The 22125-nt window shown below is 42.6% G+C and overlaps 1 protein-coding gene across 1 annotated transcript; it reads left to right on the top strand.

Annotated features, from left to right (window-relative positions):
• Positions 1 to 538: 538 nt before the first annotated feature.
• serpine2 (serpin peptidase inhibitor, clade E (nexin, plasminogen activator inhibitor type 1), member 2) lies at positions 539 to 18435 on the top strand. Its single transcript, XM_034098119.2, has 9 exons — positions 539 to 748; positions 5438 to 5719; positions 8247 to 8474; positions 8778 to 8975; positions 13563 to 13761; positions 14025 to 14122; positions 15378 to 15464; positions 15972 to 16055; positions 17892 to 18435. Exons 2-9 carry the CDS (start codon positions 5455 to 5457, stop codon positions 17927 to 17929), a joined length of 1197 nt encoding a protein of 398 aa, XP_033954010.1. The 5' UTR covers positions 539 to 748; positions 5438 to 5454; the 3' UTR covers positions 17930 to 18435.
• The last annotated feature ends 3690 nt before the right edge of the window (positions 18436 to 22125 follow it).

Here is a 22125-nt window from a genome sequence, read left to right as displayed (position 1 = left end):
TTTGTATTTGTGCTCAATGTAAAAGTGTGCAAATCAAAGCAAAACTGTTAATTGGAGGCTTTTAAATGTTTTCCATTACATGTGACTTTACGTAACTAACATGACTGGTTTTGCACTACACAAACATTTAGCTTAATTGACCCGTTTTTATTGGGTTGAACTCAGAACACTGCATTTCATTTTCTTAGTTGTTTGTAAATGTAATGTTGTTTCTGTAAATATGTGGGGGAAATATGTATTTATTCAGTATGTTCATGTGACAATGTGTGTGCTATGTATGTTTTAATCACTGGTCAACATGTATCAGTTGCTTTTATTGTATTGTATTTATCGTGTTTTAAATTGGAAAAATGCCAGCAGTAAATACGCCTAAATACAGCAACAACATGTAAGCAAAATGTTCAATTATTAAAAGTCTAAAACAGTTTTTTAATATTATTTGTGTTAACGTTAATCGACAACCTGTTGGTTTTAATTTGAAGAGTCACCGGAAACACTTATCGCACTATTTTGTTTTTAACGCGGACTCTCGCTTCTTGTTCGGTTGTACTTTGAAGGCGGAGTTCAGTCGAATAAACTCCTCAGTCTTCTTCTCTCTGAGCAACCGGTGCAGTCACTTCTCTATTTCACAGGACATCAAGCTTGTTTTATATTCCATCGCGGAAGAAGATTTATTCCTCGTTTTAAAAGTATCAAGCGGAGTGATACACTTTCACCTGCGGGAGGAAACAAAGTCACCTCGTGATAGGTAAGTTAATAAGGACTGTTTCTGTTAACCTTACTGTCACATTAATGTCAATTTATGTAGTTTAACGGGTCTAAAACGTTCAGTGTGTAATAGTTAAAGTGTACTTCACACTCTCATTGAGCTCCATTTTTATTTAGCACCCCAAGGTGCAGGGTTTTGTATGAGAAAAGCATGGTGGTGTTCACAAATGGCTTTTGTTATTGGTGCTACTTCTCAATTTCTGTACATTAAACGGTGAGAAACACGTCATAAATATTAACACACACTACCGCGTGCTGTGCATCCTACTTCCACTTACATTTGAGCAAAATTAACTCTTTTTTTTGGTCAACTTTTTCAAAAGAAAGCAACATAATTGGCCTCCTGCAGCAGTGCGTGAATAGACTCTATGTATTGTCTCAGCAAAAGTAAAGTCAGTCAAGATGAAAGAAATTTCCTGGTGCATTATTCTAACAACCCTATTGTTGTAGATTATACACAGTCCCCAAACAGCTGCATATTGTGTATCCTCTTTTAAACTATTTGTATATTTGAACTAAGTCCCATTTCCTCTAATTGTGTCACCTGAAGAAAGCTTGGGAACCAGGGCTTAACATTACAGCTTTTATTCTAACAAATGCTCACTTTTTTGCAAACAAATAAGTATTATTAGTCAAGTCATTTTGTAAAACAAAGTCGATTAAATTGTCAGATTTGTATAAATGGAGTTTGGGTGGCCATAAAACGAACTGCGTGTCATTTCACTGCCATGTTTTTTTTTTACCCCGCGAAAGATCTGTGAGATGTAACTGGAAATCTAACCAGCAGATACACTTTAAAGCATGATTACACGTCCTCTGAAGCAGCACATTACATCGCTTCTCCCTCATTGGGGTGCTGCACAATGTTCCTAAAGTGCTCTGTAATTGGTCTAATTTCAGTCCGAATGAAAGAAGAGCCCAGCGTCGGTGAGTAAGGTGTTTATGTGAGGATGGTAATCAACCGGTGAGTAAGAGTTAGTCAGATCCTGCTGCTCTGCTTATTGCCTCGGGAAAAGCAAAGGTTTCTGGTTTGCCATGATGAGTCAAGGAGAGGAACATACTGGACTTTCTTTAAAGGAAACCCAATTATATAAATAATAATAAAGGTTCCTGACGAACAGGGAAATGAATAAATACACACGGAATCAAACTCGCTTTTAGATCGGTTTTTTAATTTGTTAGATGTAGCAGGACTAATCCTCAAGTCCTCAACATGTGACCTAGTGGTTCCTCAACGTTACTGCAGGAAGGCCAGACAATGGTTTGTTTTTGACTTTCTATTTTATTAAAGGTCCCGTGTCATGGCCATTTCTACTGATCATGATTCCATTGTTGAGGTCGACTAGAATAGATTCACATTGTTCACTGGTCCAAACTCACATTGGTTTCTCACAGCATCTCTGTGTAGTCTGTGTATTCACACTCTGTCCTACACGGCTTGTTGGAGCTCCGCCCCCTCTTAAAGAGTAGAAATAAACAATACTAGAATTTAAACATCTCAAAATGGAATTAAAAAGTAGAAAAACATACAGTAGACGGTGAAGACAAAAAACAATACACTATTGAAAGGTTTATATCCAAAATGTTTTACACATCATTGAACCTTTTCGTGGCTTCCTTCCCTGCTCTGGAGCCACTTCGACGCCTTCAACAGACATTTCTAACGCGTTTTCCTTCCATCAGATTTAACAGCCTCTGATGGTGTTTGATATGGTGCTATGTGCGTTTACTCCAAATACAACACACTTTTCACACGTTCACCAAAGAACACCGGCCTTCACAATAGTCAAAACAACTCGAATAAAACTGCCTTTCTTTCTTTCGGCTTGTTTAACTTTCACGGGAACATAAACTGTTAACATGTCGGTGTCTTTAGAGTCTGTGGGAAATGTAGTCCTTTCAAACGGTCTTCTTGACTACAGACATCGTCGCCAAAAATACTGGCTCTGACTAGTGTTGCACGGTGTACCGATACTTGAAAGGTACCGCGATACCCTGCCGTTAAAAACGTTACGATTCCTCCGTTGCATTAGTATCGGTACTTTAAGAACGACGGGGGAAAGTACTTTGGTGAGAAAGCGCCGTTTTAATAAGAGCCGTGTGTGTTCAGCGCTCTGCTTCCACTCCCTGCACTGCAGCCGTGCCTGCAGTCTCTCCCTCTCAAGCACGCTCTAAGTCCCTCCCCTCTCCAGCACGCTCCAAGTCCCTCCCCTCTCAAGCACGCTCTAAGTCCCGCCCCTCTCGTGCACGCTCTAAGTCCCGCCCCTCTCGTGCACGCTCTAAGTCCCGCCCCTCTCGTGCACGCTCTAAGTCCCGCCCCTCTCTCGTGCACGCTCTAAGTCCCGCCCCTCTCGTGCACGCTCTAAGTCCCGCCCCTCTCGTGCACGCTCTAAGTCCCGCCCCTCTCTCGTGCACACGCTAGCTGCCAGAGCATGTGAGAAAGCGAGAAGCATGGCTGCAAGTGGGAGTGTTATGCCGCTGCGCCTCGGCTTGTTGACACAAAAGACGCCAGAAGCGAAAAACAAAAAAGTAGTTTGAGATGATGCTTAATTATATTTAATACAAGTTCTTGTCATTTATTTTATTTATTGTTCTCATTGTTTAAAAGTTGGTGTTCTGGTGTGAAATAAAGCACAATAATTACATTTAAGCCCTTTTTTTAAGAAAAATAATCTGAATGGCAATTCTTGACTTGGTATCGAAAACAAAATGTTGGCATCGTGACAACGCTAGCTCCAACAGACCCCATGAGAACAGGTGCGATCATGTCAGCCAGCTACCCTATAATTAATGTGTCAATTTCTCACTGTTGCTACACCGTGTTATTTTCCGTCTCGTGTGGCGCAGTGGGTAGTGCGTTGGTGCTCGGATCAGGGGTTCAAACCCCACTGCAGTCAGCATGTCGTGACACTTCACCCCAAATTGCTCCCGTGGGGATTTCCCACAGCATTGAGTATGGAAGTCGCTTTGGATAAAAGCGTCTAACCAGTGACCTGTGATCTCCATGGTTTGCCCATCCTCAACCTGGCACTATTTAGATGCAGCCTTTTTTATTTCAAATATGAGTATTGCATGTTTTAACCGGACACTTTAGGCTGCCCTACTCATTAATGTGGGCTGAGGTAGGGCTGTGCAATTAATCGTATTTTAATCGCAATTACGTTTTTGGCCTGCCACAATTACGAAAACAACATCGAAAAAAACAATTATTTAGCTTTGCTCGGTTGTGACCGTGCACTGCAACATATTTGATCTAATTTATTTTTATTTATCATATTTATATATGTTTCGTAGCTTGTGGAAGTGCGCTCCAAAATATTTGTTGTTGTTTATTGGTATTTATTATTTTGATATTTATTTAAATGTATCATTTATTTTTGTATTTTTCAGTTGAATTATACGTTCAGGGTAATCAACAATTGAAAATATACTGTTCAAATTATTATTTGCATTTGTTTTAAAGTTCAATAAATGGATGTTTTCAAAGTCAACGAATAATCGTATTTAATAATCGTGATTAGGGATCGATATCGGCCGATACTCACTCTCTACCGATCGATCGGTGCTCTCTAAACATGCCGATCGCGAGAGCCGATCGCATGAAGTAAAATACATGACACTTTTCTCTGTGTGCGGCAAAACAAGCTCGTCAACATGGCTTCACCGGTGTGGCATTATTTTAAGGTGTCCGAAAAAGACAGTAAAATAGCGGAATGCAACGTGAAGCAGAAACCCTGCAGCTCCGCCCGCCGGACCGGTGAGCGGAGCGAGTTAGACCGAACACACTTAGCTATTTGATCTACCTCTGGAACTAGATAAACTAGTTATACATATATTTATTCTTCACTGTCGGGTCACTCATTACTGGATCAGTGAGCTGTGTGAGATGCTGACTGGCTGTCAGGAGAGGGAGAGAGGAGAGAGAGAGGCTTCAGCTCATCTCTCCCGTGTTGTTCTCCAAAGTGAATGTAAACTTGAATAATGTACTTCATTTGAATGTAATAATTAAGTTGATTGTTGTTTGTGGAAGCTCCAGAGAATGAGCATTAACTGAGTTGTAATCACTTTAAATGGAAGATGTAAAGTGATGTTTAAATCTTCCATTTAGGCCCCGCCCACTCGATCGATATCGGCCGATACTGATTCCGGCGATCGGCCCCGAAATTGGCGATCGGAGCATCCCTAATCGTGATATCAATTATTGACCAAAATAATCGTAATTATGATCTTTGCCATAATCGCACAGCCCCTGGCTGAGGTGCTTTAAAGACCCAACTAACAATTAGTACAGAAAGATATTTGCCATCAATTTAGATAATTGATTAATCATTAAATTCAGTTTTCAGGCAAAAGTGTTTCAGCCACTCAAAAATGAAGATTATTTTCAACATCTCTTTCTCAGTTTCATATCGTATTGACGATATTACGGTGGACGAGAAACTAGATGGAAATGTTCTCTATTTTCTAACCGTATTTAAACCAACCAGTTCATCGATAATGACACCATTGTTTTCTGCAGCGCTTGTTTTCATGAAAGCTGTGTGCTTGTAACGAAACTCAGATGTAAACGACAAGTTATGTGTGTCTGCTTGAGAACAAATCAACAGACGTGGTCGTTGTTGAATCAAAAATCGTCTCATATCACATTTGTTGTCGTGTTTCCTCCTAGGTGCTGCAGAGTTGAAAATGAAGCGCCTCTCACTGTTGTGCCTGTGTGCACTCGCGTTGACCGTCGTCGGCCATAAGGGCGTTCAGCCCCACACTCTCACTTACGCAGAACGTGGCTCTGATTTGGGCATTCGGGTTTTCCAGCAAGTAGTCAGTACCAAACCCCTGGAGAATGTGGTGCTCTCCCCCCACGGTGTCGCCTCCATCCTGGGGATGTTGCTGCCTGGAGCCCACGGAGAGACGAAGAAGCAGATCCTGGGCGGTCTGCGATACAAGAAGAACGGTAAAGACCCTTTTTTTGTTGGTGGTTTTAGTGTCGTGTGCACAATGGCGATGATGAACGGAAGTATTTTGAGGCTCCTCCAACAACGTTCAAGATAAACTCAACAGAGAAAGTTCTGCTGATAAAGTGGACTGTCTGCCAGTGTTTTAATATTTCAATTTGGTCCATTACCTCTTCACTGAAGTCGGTGCAATCAGATGAGCCTTCAAATACTTCGTCTAAAGCAGGGGTGTCAAACTCAAGGCCCGGGGGCCAAATCCGGCCCGCGACTTCATTTCATGTGGCCCGCAAGAGCTCTGAAAGAATGTAATATGTTTATTATACGGTTACATTCCGATTTACAGATGCACCATGTCCATAAACTACATGTCCCACAATGCATCTTAACTTTGACTTTTTTTTTTGAATTTGGCTTTTCTTTTAAAATAATTTTGTGACATTCTCACTGAAGAGACTTGCACTTATTTGCCCTAGACTTCTGCTTTCAGACGTAGTTATTTATGAAGTTTTTACCCTATCCGATAATAATCCACTGCAGAGACAATAAAGTAATTACATTATTTTATATATATTAAATATTTATATATGTATGTCTATATAATCTTAAAGTTACAACCGGCCCTTTGAGTGCAGCCATAATGCTGATGTGGCCCGTGATGAAATTGAGTTTGGCTCACCTGTTTTTGATTTGGTTAAAGTTTAAAATACAGTCGTTTTTGGTAATTTTACTGTTTGAATCTAATGAAGGCCTTTTGGCAGACTTTGGACAGAAAGCGTTTAGGTTTGTTTTGCAGAGTTGTTGGCCGTAGACATGTCTGCCTCCGGTCTAATGTGATCGGATCGTTCGGATCATGGAGGTATAAAGACAACTGGATCCAGCGTCCGAGGCGGAGTCCGTTCATTCCTGTAAGAGTTGCTCAGTGGTAAATTAAGACCATAAGAGCGACAGTCGATTGAACAAGTGAATATCTTCCTTGAAGAGCATGTGCACTTCAGTTCTCCCATGAGCCTATGATCTCCGCTCTCTGCTTAGTCAAATGAATGGAGAGAGAAATAACTCTTGAGTCAGCTTTTAGTGCAAATTACAACTTTTAGACCTACTAATTTACATAAGGGCTGCACAGAGCTCTCATTCCCAATGCAAGTCAATGGGGAAAGGTATTTTTGGGCCAGAGTGACGTCACGGACGATAACGGGGGTGTAGTACCACTGTTTGACCACTACGGACATTTGCTTCAACTGCCTGCACACTTCCTTGGGGTTTGAATAAGATGGCATGTCCAAAAATACATTGTTGTTATAGCGTCTTCCAGTAGGAACTGTTTCCTTTTAACTCCACTGTTTGCACATGGGAGAAGTTTGTCTTTGGGGCTGGGCTTTGGCAGAAACACCCTTAGGATTAGGCAACGAGCGGTCTTAGTTAGTTTGAGGAAAAGATTATGGTTTGGGTTCAAATATCTCCACAACACTCGACAACTCACACTCCAAAGAAACAAGATATGTAGCACTACTGGCCAAACCTTTATTATTTAAATAGGCAGACGGTGTCCACACAAGACTTTCCTCGTTAGTACAGCGTACAGCTAGGACTGGTTTTAAGCATCCTCATGGACCCTTCATTTGATGGCATTTTAATTATTGTATTCTAACCGTGTTTGTGTTGGTAACCATTCATTGGTATTTTCACATTTATCTTGTCATTTTACTTTATCATTCGTGTTTGTTGATTTCCGAGACAAATGTGACGTGTGCTGTTGGGCTATATAAATACATTTGAATTGATATAATAACATCAGAGCGGAGCGGGGAGGACGTGTTTACCCGGAAGGAAGCTGCCGGTTCCCTCGACACAGAGCGACGGGATTTCTCCAGGGTTTTGGAAAATAGCTGGAAATAATGTCTGTGGAAAACAAACCTGTTTGATCGATGCACGTTTTGTTCAGCCGGATAATCTCCACGTGTCTACTTTTATCATTTTCTAATCATAAATCTAGTCCCGGGAAGCAAAATGCTAACGTTATGCTATAAAGGAGCTACAGGCGAGTCCAGCCGCACGACTTCAACGTCACGCCGACTTCAGATCCATATTCAAACACAGATTCTAGATGGAACGAGTTGAAGCTTTTGTGTGAACACTCTGCAGGAGGCAGGGACTTGCTTTCAAGCAGAACAGAAACTAACTTAGAGGAGTGTTCACGTGTTCGGCGTAATGACGTACAACGACCTCCACGACTTCTGTAGTCCTCTTTAGCCACTTGGTAACAACCATCGTTTCTCAGACACGTGCACTCTTCAGAAATCACCAGCGGGGTCACTGCTGATGGTTTAATGTCGTAGAACAAAACGTGATCCGTCTCTTCGAAGTGTCTCAACCTCAGACCTTAGTTCAGCTACTTTCCTAAACCCTACGGAGAGATCCCATTGGCTCAGAGACCAGGGAACAGGAAGTGGAGAAACGCTGACTCACTTCCTGGTTTTAGGACTCGTCACTGCACCGCTCTATTAAACGTGTGCTTTCTGTGCTCAGGCCCGTACAGGATGTTGAAGAAGCTTCACAAGACGTTGATAGCGAAGTCCAACCAGGACGTCGTGCTGATAGCCAACGCCTTGTTCAGACAGCGGGGCTTCAGCATGGAAGACGCCTTCCTGGCCTCCAACAAAGCGAACTTCCAGTGTGAGAGCAGAGCGCTGAACTTCAGCAGCCCCGACGCAGCGGCGGAGGAAATCAACCAGTGGGTCAGCAATAAGACCAAAGGTGGGAGACGTGGATTAACAGAACAGCTGTCTGATAATATAACATATTCTTAAATAGCAAAAGCAATCTTTACATTGTTATATATCCTTCTTTGTTAAAGTGCCAGGCAGTTTTGTACCAATGTTATTGTATTAACTCTGACACCTTTTAATCTGGTTTGTGCATAAAAGCAAACCAACTCTACGAAACTCTCGACTGTAACGATGTCCTAATATGCTGCTGCATGTTTGCCTCGTCCTCCGAGAGACTTCTCTTGTCCTTTCTTTAATATAAAAGCTGTTCTCGTGTTGCATACCTCCGCAGGTCACATCCCCAGCCTGATCAAAGCAGACATGTTGGACCCGGCTCTCACTCGACTCGTGGCTGTCAACGCGATCTACTTCAAAGGTCTGTGGAAGTCCCGCTTCCAGCCGGAGAACACCAAGATGAGGCCCTTCACCGGGGGGGACGGCACCATTTACAAAGTCCCCATGATGTCCCAGCTCTCCGTCTTCAGTATGGGTGAGTGCTGGCGTGAGAGAGGTTTCGAAATCTGGCTCTCTGTGCGAGGCTCACTTTTAAATATCACTGAATAGAGAAAGTAGTCTTTCCGTTGGTTACATGCAGCGGATAGGAGATTGATTACATTTCACCACTAGATGACATTTGTGACGCGGTGTTTTAGATGAGAGGGTGAGACGCTGTAGCGCTCAGGTATACGAAGCAATGTTAGAACATTTTAAGGAAAATCAAATTAGCTTTTTCTGCATTTTGTTGCTCTTTTGGAAAACAAATTGTCTTCAGACTTCTCTCCGTGGTAGTCTTTTGTGACCATAGCTGTACGAAAGCCAAGAAACCCAGTTGTGATTTAAGAAGCCCTGCGGTATGTACTCAATATAATCGTATGAGTTTTATTAACATGATGCCAATATCACTTTATTTTTAAATAATAATAATAATGGGTTCCATTTATAAAGCACTTCATATTTGAATTCAAATCCCCAAGTGCTACAAGTAGTGAGCATGAACAGTATAAATAAACATTACACAACACGGTAGAATTAATAAAAAAGCAATATAAAAAAATAAATAAAAGGTCTAGGCAAAGGCTCTTTTGAAGAGATGGGGTTTGAGGCCTTTTTTAAAAGCCTCCACGTCTGTGGATAGATAATACACTAATCCATATTATCTATTATCCTACCAGATCAGAAGGTTATCATTTTACATTTGATAAGGGATGAGAGCTAGCTACTACGGATGCCAGCGATTATTCGATTTTTCGAATATTCGTTACGGTCTCCATAATCGAAAATATTAAATAAATAAATGTATTTATATATTTTATTATTAGCAGCGGCGGCGAATAATCGTTTAATATTCGCCAGGGCTGTCCGATTTTCGAATTTGATCATGGTCAGTTTCTGGCATCCCTACTAGCTACGGTAAGACAAGTTGGATTACACTTCATAGTGACGTCCAATCCTTAACATTTTAATTTCTATCTATATCCAGAGCATTTCATTCTATAGAAGAGGCCGTCGGCATGAGTGAGCAACATATCTTTTGGGACAGGTGGTATTTCATTGTGTCTTTAGTGATTTTACACATCCAGGACACGAATCAGTGGGCTTTTCATATTTGAGTACAGCCGAGTCGATAACCTGTAAACCTGCATGTTATCTACTCGCTCTGCGTTACTTTAAGTTCTTCTAGGAAACCTTGTTTTATTCCGCTGCTCTCACGGTGAATGAAGAGTAGGGCTGGGAACCAAAACTCGGTTCCAGATGAGAACCGATAAGAAAATGCCAGGGACCCGTACAAAATACACTTTCGGTTCTGCTTAACGGTTCTGCTTAACGGTTCCTAAACGCGGTAGACCCTGTATTCCACCGGGTCCGTCGGCGCCGCGGTAAGGGCGGACTGGCCATCTGCGTGTTCTGGAGAATCACAGAACGGCCGGCCGTCAGCGGGCCGAGCCGGTCGTCAGCGCCATTTTTTTAAACGGCATCATGTAAGTAGCGGCGACAGAGGTCCACAGTTGCCCCGCGGCGAGGCTCCTCCCGTAGACGGTGCACGAGCTCAGTCTCTTCATAACGCCAAAGATGGGTCGCGGGAAACGCTCTGAAGTGAGGCTCCACTAAGAAAGAAAAGACGAGGCGCGGTGTGAAGCCTGTCAGTAGCTCGCCACAGGCACAGCTCGGTTCACATAAAGCACAGCTATTGCGCAACACATTTGTATTGCATGTATATTTTTTATTTGTAAAAATGTCAGTTAAAGCTTAAAAGAATAAAGATATCTTTGTTATCTAAACGTTGGACCTCTTTCTTTTACAATGTTGGAATCGATAGGAACCGGAATCGATACATTTCAAACGATAACGATACCCATCCCTAATGAAGAATGACATCAGATAAAAAGTGTTGATGAATTGAAGTTTAAGATGAACTAAACTACATCAAAACATTACTTTGCTTTTAGCTGACGCTTTTATCCACAGCGACTTACAGGAAGTTCGACGAGGAAGACACAAACTTGAAGAAAACAGAATCATAAAGTACATCAGGTTTCATAGAGCCAAGTATTTCAAGTGCTACTCAACTGGCTTTAGAGGAGCCAGTCCTTTATTAGTATATAAGTGCTCTGTTAGCAGTTCTATCGCTCGAAGTGGAGTCGAAAGAGATTAGTGTTCAGTCTGGAAGGTGTGTGAGCTTTCTGCTGTCCTGATGTCAATGGGAGCTCATTCCACCATTTAGGAGCCAGGATAGCAAACCCACGTGTTTCTGCTGATGGGAACTTGGGTCCCCCTCGCAGCGAGGGTGCAGCGAGTCGTTTGGCTGATGCAGAGCGGAGTGCACGTGCTGGGTGTACGGTTTAACCAAGTCCTGGATGTAGGAAGGGCCAGATCCATTCGCAGCATGGATTTAAAAACTCTTTTGCAAGTCGTGCAGTAAAGTCTCTAGGGATGCTCAAGGAGTTTTTCTTGTTCTCTTGCCTTTCCTTCCTTATGAACCATTTCCACGGTCTATACTTTCAATATGTTGTATTGTTCACCTCACCGTTTCATCATGCATTGTCCAAAACTCCACAGCGTCTTTAACTTTAACATGAAGTCATATATGTCTTTGTACCTTCCACAATAACGTCCAGAAAGATGGCATCAAAAAGTCTGCAGAGTTACAGCTTGTTTTTCTGACGTTATGTCCCCCAGCCGTTGCCAGTCTGTGACTCACGGTTCAGCTCCTGTTGAGCGGAGACGCAGGCGTCGACATGCCACATGGGTAGGATATTAGTTAGCCCGGTGTGAAATGAAATGACACACTCGCTAGTTGGTCTATATTTAGATGAGAGCTGTGCGTAGCCGCTCAGTCGGTGCTGCTCTTACGCTCGGGACGTGCAGACATCCGTCCTGCTGCGCGTTCTCTCCCGTGGGCAGGATCCGGATTTCTGCTCATAAAAGGTTTGCAGCCTTTAACAGCCTGGCTGATGCACTTGTATGCATTTAAAGGGATTAACATAAAGTGTTGAAGGGTCATATAAAGCATGGACGATGAATGTGGTACGAGCTGTGACTTCATGTGCTTTTCTTTGGCCAGAAAACAACTTTCACATCGAAGTGAAGCCGTTCATTTTGTATTCTCAACTTGAGACGAAGGCCCCAGCCACACGAGGACGATAACTATCATATATTTTATTTTTATTTATCCAGGAATGTCCCAAGATCTCTTCTTCCAGGGAGTCCCGACCAACACGGCACACAACGAGTTTCAACATAAAACAAGGCATTAAACAAAAAAACATACAATTCAAATATAAATACAGAAGGCCATGTGCAGTGGCAAGAAGCATCGTCGCATCAGCAATAGCATCAGGTAAACATGTTTCATGAAGGGCTAATCGTAGCATGCCTTTAGAAGCATTTACAGTGGGAAGTGCCTCGAGACACGAGACCAGGGGTGCCCACACTTTTTCAGCTTTTAAATAGACCAAGCCCAAAAGATCTACCTACATAGCCTTGCCCAATCTGTGCCGTATAAGCGCTTCAGATGAGGAGGTGAGGCCCCCTCATGACGGCATGAACCCGTATGGCACAATACGACTCAGACTGGCTTACCTGCACGTCAATCAAGTGGCACATGCCATAGTAAGGATGGATGATAGGCTAACTTTAACAAAAATATATATATAGAATTATTTTTTCCCCTTTTGTTTTTTCAATGCCATGCGATCGACCGGTCACCTGGGCAGCCCCTGATACAGCCGGTTCGGCCACACGAGGCCGACATGGAAACGCATATAACGATACCATCCCTACTGAGCAGCCACCGGTCAGAGACACAAAGAAAATAGTGTCAAAAACAGGAAGTTCTTCAACAGAAAATCCTGAGGAGAATGGATGGAAATATCCTTACGTGTTATTTATAACGAGGGGCGTTGTACAAATCTAGACTCGAGTATCTTTCATCATTCCAACCGTCCTGACTACAGCAGCAGCTATCGATGACTTGGTCATTGGACCATATTGGATAGACAGCATTCTCCATCTTCAGAGCACTGACCAAACTCACCTTTTCAGTCCAGCTTTGAATGAGCGATCGATGCCAAGTCTTTGTGATTGATGTGGTTTTATTGCTCGATTTTAATTTGACTTTTTATCTTATTTTTAATTTGTTGACCTCTGTAAAGCGTTTTGAGCAACTGATAAAGCTCTTGAGAGATACAATGGGAAATGATTTTGTTCCAGCAGCAGTTACAATCATATCACACGTTTACAATATTTAAAAGATACAATAAGGTACGAATATAATACAAATAAAGATTAGTAGCAAGTTTATGCAAATTCACAATAGAAAAATACATATATCCCTGTACTATAGACGCATAACACATACATTAACACATTTTCTATTGATGTATTTAGTAATACAGATAAAAACATACTTCTGCCTTAGTGTGGGAGAGAGACTCCGCCTGGACCTCTTTGCAGACCATGCACACAAGCCTATAACACACTAGAGGAAAGGGAAAACCCCCAGAAAGCAGAATAGGACCCCTTTAACTTCCTCCTCTCCTCCTCTCCTCCTCTCCTCCTCCTCTCCTCCCCTCCTCAGGTTTGGCCAGCACCCCTCAGGGTCTGAAGTACAGAGTGATCGACCTCCCGTACCACGGGAACACGATGAGCATGATGATGGTGATGCCCTCAGAGGAGGAGGCCCCTCTCTCCAAAGTCCTTCCTCACATCAGCACCGCCACCGTCAAGAGCTGGAGCAAGCTCATGCACATGAAGAAGGTCCGCCTGTTCATCCCCAGGTAACACACACACACACGCACACACACATACACACACACACACACACACACACGCCATGTATACATCACTTCAGAGGACATTATATTGACTTACAGGCATTTCCTGGAGACTTATCCTAACCACAACCAACACATGCCTAACCTACAAGGATAGTAATGCAAGGACACACACACACACACACACACACACACACACACCCATGCAACATCTGCTTTTCAACCAGTTTGACTGAGTGAACGGTTTCATTGTGTGTTGTGTGCAGGTTCACGGCTGATGCAGAGGTGGATCTGGAAGCCCCCCTCTCTGCTCTGGGAATAACAGACCTGTTCAGACAGGACAAGGCTGACTTCAGACACCTCAGTGAGTCAAAAGAGACGAAATGCAAAAAACATGTTCCCATATTCACAGCAGCCCGTGATAATCTGCCAGAGGAAAGGTAGCGACACCATGTTGCGCATTCAAAATGTAACTTAGAAGTAAAACAGTCCGAGTATTTCTTCCCTGAGCTTCTCTCTGGATGATGGACTTTAATAAGATCTAACGCTCTAGTGCCGCCATGTGGTGAAATAGGGTTACTGCAGAACAACAATCAACCAGTCATATGGGTTGATGCTCTAGTGCCACCATGTGGTTACATTAGGCAACACATTGATACTAGTACTTGCATATTAATTAACCAGAGCTAATACAACACTGTTTTTCTCGTAGTGTGATTATTTAAGACACGTATGATACGTTTAGTGATGTGCTGCAGCAGGATAAAGGATGTGTTAATACTTTCCGATATATGGACATCTTTGTTTTTCTCCAAGTCTCCCCTGTGGTTGAATTGACATCTTATTTTGCCTACGCTAAATGACCCTTTGACTTCCTGTTGTGTTGATTCAACTCAATCATGTATTCACTGAATGTGTTAATTCAGAAATATGTGGCCACTAAATCCTTAAAGTTGTTTAAAAACTGTACAGAAAATATAATCTGCTATCGGGTAATGAACTGACACGCTCGCATATCAGATTCAAATAAGAGAGAGCTTTTCCTTTTAATATCGACAGTCATGTTTATTTTGGGTCTTTATCCGCAGGTCATATCCTCATGCACTTCTATAGCAAAAAGTTAAATAAATACGCACACACACAGTGGGCCTTTTCACATAAGACAGGGGTGTCAAACGCAATTTCTTCGCTGCCCACATTAGCATTAAGGTTGATATATATATTATATTACATTATTTCCTCTGCATTGGATTATTATTGGTTTGGGTAATAACTTCATAATTACCTACGTCTGAAAGCAGAAGTCTAGGTCTTCAGTGCGCATGTCAAAAGATGAGATGCATTGTGGGACATGTAGTTTATGGGCGATGTGCTTCTGTAAACGTGCTTCTGCCACATCAAATGAAGCGGCATCCATGACGTTTCGACGTGGCACGGTGAAAAGCACTGGTGGTGAAGATGATCACAAAAGAATCAATGTTGGCTAATTTTGATTTGGATTCTCATAAGTAGGTATTGTAGTTTAGTTCTCTAATGCTGTGGAGCTGGATGTAGCCCATCAGTGTTAGATCGGTTATTAAGATATGGACATGAGGTTGTGACTCAGGGATTGTTTCCAGGTGCGGAGGCGGTGCACATCTCCAAGGCGCTGCAGAAAGCCAAAGTGGTCGTGAATGAAGACGGAACAAAAGCAGCAGCTGCCACTAGTGAGTATCTGTTCTGTGCGTTCAATGAGAATCCTTCATTTCAATTATCTTTTAACAAAAAGGCTTCATAGTTCAACAAATAGTATGCATCCTTACAAATATAGAACTACTACAATGTACACATATGTTTAATACATGTCTAATATATTACTAATACTTTTATTTTAGGTGTATTTTCCACATAACTAAGACTTTAGAATTGTACAAGAAAAAAATAGGCCATGTCAAATAATTCAGTCCGTGTTGTTGTTCTTAGTTTTTTACTTTTTAATCGTCTTTTTTTTGGCATTTTGGGAAATGATATTGTTACAGGGTATACACAACAATGTAAGATACATCTATATATAATAAAAATGTAAATAAATCAGCTTTGAAGAGGGGAAAGAAAGAGTAAGGACATGTCGACCTCACTTATAGTATTTGTTTGTTAACTCTATTCTAGCAGACGTCCAGTTTTGCTCGTGAACTGATACGTGTCGTCACAAAGTGTTTGCTCTTGTTTTTCAGCTGCCATTTTGATGGCTCGGTCCTCTCCACCCTGGGTCACAGTGGACCGGCCTTTCCTCTTCCTCATCAGACACAACCCAACAGGTACGCTCTCATTCAAATCTGCTTTACGCCACTTTAACAGTGAGCAAACCAGATGTGTTTGGAAAGCAGCCAATGACTTCGTACTGGGAGAACTTGAACTCAAGGCTAATGGAGGGATACATCGAGCTACTTAAGCTTCTTGACCAAGCTACATTGAAAAAAACATAAATTGTACAATGCGTTTATAATGTCATATGACTAAATATACACAAGTGTTGGAAGTAATTTAACTACTTGAATGGATATACAGATATGATTATAGTTGAACTCCCAGCAAGATAATGTAAACGGGTAATTCAACTCTTAGTTTTATTACATTTATTTCACTATTCATTGTATATAATGTATTCACCAGTGGCGAAGCGTGTCTATCACAGCTGGACCTTCTGTAGACACACACACACACACACACACACACACACCCCCCCTCCCCCGCGGCGTTATAATGTCCGTCTTTTCACTGAATTGTCGTCTTGAAAAGGGGACTCACAACAATTCCGCAACAACTTCATCTCCACCTGTTGCACTTGTCATTTCAACGTTAAAAGCAATAAAACGGCATGAATTGCTTCGTCGCTTAGATCCTCTGCCTCGAGCCAGTGAACTAGCGGGCCTTCTAGAACACCCTGGAACCGAGGGGAACTCTGGAAGAACACGCCCATTGGCTACAAATCAATATCTGATTGGTTGATCAAACTGTCAGTCCACACGTGCGCTCTCATTCAGTGCAACGGCCAGGGCCTTCGATCAAGGATGTAGAATACCTTGAAGGATGTTCTACCCAGAGACCCAGAACCAGATCTGATTGGTTGCTTTCTTTTCTAACACAGAACCACTGAAATGCGTAGAGCATGCTCCGAGAAGGACAAACAAATCAACAACACGGATACCGTTCTCATTCATTCATTTTATTACATTTTATTTATATAATTAAATCGATGTTTTGTTTGTTTTATCGGAGTGTTCCAGGGTGTTCTCTGAATACCTTGAAGGCCCTGACGGTTGGCCACTGGTATTCATATAGACGTATAGACTTAATATAGGAAATCTAATATTCGTAAGAAGCGAATGAATGCCTTTTTGTATTTGGTGAAGTCTGAAGTCATGTCACACAGAAATATCTGTGGGTTTTGGAAATAAATCCGTTTTGGGATATAATACTAGATGCATCATCTTCAATGTTAAACTTTTTGATATTGCGTGTGTCTTTCCTCCTGGCTATTAAACCTGTATTTTTATGTACTTACCGAACAGTTTTTACTGCTCCTTGACTTTGTGCACATCACGGCCCGTCCACACGGCAGCGTGCGTTGAAGCTTGCCGGTGGGCGTGTCTGGCGTGCGACCAACAACCAATCACATTAATCTCCCGCCCCGGACACACAAGCACGCGGTTTGATTGGCTGGAGCTTGTACTGGCATATGATTCGATTGGCTGACGCCTCCGTCGACGCTTGAAAAGTTGAACTTTTCTCAACTTTCGAAGCGAGCGACGGAGGCAAAGCGTGACGTCAATGGGAAGCGTCTCCGTTGAAGCACGCGGCGCTGCCGTGTGGACGGGCCGTTACTGAGGATTATTTATCAAACATCTAATTTTGTGAAAGCACCAATTTTCCAACTTATACTATTGTTGACAATTATTGATCAAAGATATTTAGATTTTGTTCTGCACATCGTTCAGCCCTTTTCCATAAGCAACCAAAATAAGTAAAGCTAAACAAGTTAACTAAACTCTGTCCGAGGGGAGGCCCACAGTCTCAGAATGTGTAAACAAATAAAAATATTGCAATAAAAATAGCTGTATTTAACAAAAGGTTTTTTCTATTTCTGTCCCCAGGTACCATTCTCTTTATGGGCCAGATCAACAAGCCTTGAACCAGCGTCATCGTCGTCATGGGACACGCTTTACACTGACACACACACACACACACACACACACACACACACACACACACACACACACACTCACACTTTGCTGTAGAGTTATGTACAGTGTGGACATGTGATGATATTTGTTTTTTAAAGGTTGCTTTTTATGTTTTTCTGTGACGCGTAATGAGACGTAATAAGATGTTTTGCAGAGACCAGATTTTCCTGCAGTTTTTAATTTTTTGTATACTTTTTTTGTTGTATTTCTTACATTTTTAAAGACTTTGAATGTCAGTTGTGTATTTTTTTTCTTAACTCTGGAGTAGGATAATCTGTTTATTTATCATGTTGCTGTTTCAGTTTAAAATCATCCATCTCAAGTCACGTGACTCCAGTTTGTTATCGAGGGTCTTCTCACCTCGAGCGCCTTGTCATCAGCTACTTTACAAAGTCTTCTGTTGTCATACTTGCTTCATATTTGTTCAAATAAATACACACATTTAAAACATCAATGATTTTGCTTCATGTTTGGTTAGAGTATTTCTCACAAATGTTTTCATTTTATTTCCCGTTTTATTTATAACATGTGCACTCGTTCAAACTATATTACTAACTGTGGGGGAAACTTCTGGAGCAATGGGAGTCTGGACTCAGAGGCACGAGGAGAGTCAGGACTCAGAGGCACGAGGAGAGTCAGGACTCAGAGGCACGAGGAGAGTCAGGACTCAGAGGCACGAGGAGAGTCAGGACTCAGAGGCACGAGGAGAGTCTGGACTCGGAGAGGCACGAGGAGAGTCTGGACTCGGAGAGGCACGAGGAGAGTCTGGACTCGGAGAGGCACGAGGAGAGTCTGGACTCGGAGAGGCACGAGGAGAGTCTGGACTCGGAGAGGCACGAGGAGAGTCTGGACTCGGAGAGGCACGAGGAGAGTCTGGACTCGGAGAGGCACGAGGAGAGTCAGGACTCGGAGAGGCACGAGGAGAGTCTGGACTCGGAGAGGCACGAGGAGAGTCTGGACTCGGAGAGGCACGAGGAGAGTCTGGACTCGGAGAGGCACGAGGAGAGTCTGGACTCGGAGAGGCACGAGGAGAGTCTGGACTCGGAGAGGCACGAGGAGAGTCTGGACTCGGAGAGGCACGAGGAGAGTCTGGACTCGGAGAGGCACGAGGAGAGTCTGGACTCGGAGAGGCACGAGGAGAGTCTGGACTCGGAGAGGCACGAGGAGAGTCTGGACTCGGAGAGGCACGAGGAGAGTCTGGACTCGGAGAGGCACGAGGAGAGTCTGGACTCGGAGAGGCACGAGGAGAGTCTGGACTCGGAGAGGCACGAGGAGAGTCTGGAGCTTTGATGGCAAACACTGACGGTTTATTTGGAGCGTCGGCCGGAGAATTGACGAGACAGGTGGTGCGTCACGAGTTGACACAGCAGTTGCCAAACCAATTCTGAAAACTCCTTCTGCAGCTCGAGGTTTTAACTAGTTCAGAGTGTAATAATCAACATTCTTTATCAGTGAGACTAAAGCAATATGGACCCTGAATCTAACTAGAGCTCTCGTCCACAGGAAAGAATGTGCGCCAGGGAACCAACATCCCTGAACAGTAAACTACCTCATGGCGGCTTGTGCTCGGTCACAGACTGGCAACAACAATGCGCCCAAGCTCCCCCCCCTTAAGAGAGATAGCAGCAATACCCAAGCCCCTCCCCCTTAAGAGAGATGGCAGCAATACCCAAGCCCCTCCCCCTTAAGAGAGATAGCAGCAATACCCAAGCTCCCCCCCCTTAAGAGAGATAGCATCAATACCCAAGCCCCTCCCCCTTAAGAGAGATAGCAGCAATACCCAAGCCCCTCCCCCTTAAGAGAGATAGCAGCAATACCCAAGCTCCCCCCCCCCCTTAAGAGAGATAGCAGCAATACCCAAGCCCCTCCCCCTTAAGAGAGATAGCAGCAATACCCCAGGCTGTAGACCTAGGCCATGAGAAAGGAGTCAGTGAGAGGAGACAACGATGAACTGTGTCGAAGGTTGAATACCTAAGCAAATTATACATATTATTACACAAACCTGTTTAAAACACATTTTCCATATTTGTGTCGATTTATATTTTTCTTTTAGGTCTAGACTAAAACGAAGTTATGATAAAATATTCAAAAGCATTGTATTCTTAACAAAGGGTCCTCTTCTTCAGAATATTGAGCTTTCACAACACAATCTCATCAACAGACAAATATAGTTTATTGAACTTAAATATATATGATATTGTTGCATTTCCCACATTGTATTCATACTAGTATTTTACTTAAATAAATGAAAAAGCACTTGGAGTAATAGCCTAAAATACACCCAAAGTACCAAAAGTGTTAACTGCAAAATGGTTATTTTTGGAGAAATATAACTGGTTGATAATTAATCGAATAATGTTTTACTTGTGCAGCTAGAAAAGGTTCTGGATAGACTTCTTCCAAATTGTTGTGAAGTAGAAGTATAAAGCTATAGCATGAAAGAAATTGAGAAATTGAGTTCAAGTACCTTTTTAAAATTATATTTATTTACAGAACTATATGTATTTCAATCAGGAGAGACGGTTTTGATGTAAGAATACATATTTATTGCCAGGAATACACAAATGAACAGTAACGCAAACGACCGTGTCATATAGACCATTCGGCCACACGAGCACGACCGAATACGGCACTAAACGACTGAGGGAACGATAACGGGTCCCAATGTGGATAGAACGGCATACGCAACTCTCTGGGGGGTCCAACGGCTCCGTGTGTACGCCCTATACCAGGGGTGTCAAACTCAAGGCCCGGGGGCCAAATCCGGCCCGCGACTTCATTTCATGTGGCCCGCAAGAGCTCTGAAAGAATGTAATATGTTTATTATACGGTTACAGGCCGATTTACAGATGCACGATGTCCATAAACTACATGTCCCACAATGCATCTTACATTTGATTTTTTTTATCGTTACTTTTTTTTTTAAATGTCACTTTCTTTTAATTTAAAATGTCACTTTTTTTCCAGAATTTTGATTTTCTTTTAAAATAATTTTGTGACATTCTCACTGAAGAGACTTGCACTTATTTGCCCCAGACTTCTTCTTTCAGACGTAGTTATTTATGAAGTTTTTACCCTATCCGATAATAATCCAATGCAGAGGCAATAATGTAATATAATACATTATTTTATATATATTAAATATTTATATATGTATGTTTATATAGTCTTAAAGTTACAACCGGCCCTTTGAGTGCAACCATAATGCTGATGTGGCCCGTGATGAAATTGAGTTTGACCCCCCTGCCCTATACGATCATTTTCTGATAATGATGAGGCAATAGCCCCGCCTCTCCCCACCTCTGCTGCTCACCCCCGCCTTAAAGCTCAATAAATAACAAAGAAGACCTTTGACCGGCACTTTTATCATTTTGTCCGGAAGATTTCAACTTTAATACACGTTGACTGGCGAAAAACTCTGCCCGGTTCCCTCGGCCCCCACCGCGGAGAATAAACAGAAGGGCAACCATGACAACCATGCTTCTTCGCTGCTTTTGTGGAGGAAGTTACAGCGCCACCTACAGGCTCCTGCATATGTACTGCAGCTTCTCCAGCGGTTGGAGCTAAACGGAGCGGTCTCGTGTGGACAGACACTATCCGGATAACTATTGTGTGTGGACGGAAGCTTGTTTGCGATTGCGTTTGCGTTAATCCTATGCGTTTAGCCGTTTTCGTCCTCGTGTGGCCGCAGCCTCAGAGGGACAGGAGGTGATAAGGGGGGGAGGAGGGTTCCGTCGATTCACCTGAAATGACAGGTGTCAGAGGGGGGAGAGCAGATTCAAAAGGTTTAGCGGAGCGCTATGATAGGCTTGTGAGAATAGAGCGAAGTGATTGGTTAAACTGGGGAGTGACGCCCCCGATCACTTAGAGATGAGAGAGAGTAGTAACATAGACATAGTAAATGAATGAGTAAAGAAGGTCTTCCTGGTTGAACTTGCACTGAGCTTCATTTCTATGGAATTCTTGCTAATGGTAGTGGTGGTCATTACATTATTAGATATAAATCTGTAAACTAACTAATGTTGTCTAATAAAAGTAATGGAGTAAACAGGTTCTAAATTGTTGTGGAGTAAAAGAGGTATCATAAAGTTCTTACCTAAAGCACCTTCAAATTGTATTAATGGACAATATTTGAGTAACTCAT

This window comes from Pseudochaenichthys georgianus, chromosome 13 (assembly GCF_902827115.2).
Source record: "Pseudochaenichthys georgianus chromosome 13, fPseGeo1.2, whole genome shotgun sequence".
Classification (NCBI taxonomy): Eukaryota; Metazoa; Chordata; class Actinopteri; order Perciformes; family Channichthyidae; genus Pseudochaenichthys; species Pseudochaenichthys georgianus.
The sequence above is the reverse complement of the archived record's forward strand: the minus strand, read 5'-3'. Positions and strand labels throughout refer to the sequence as shown.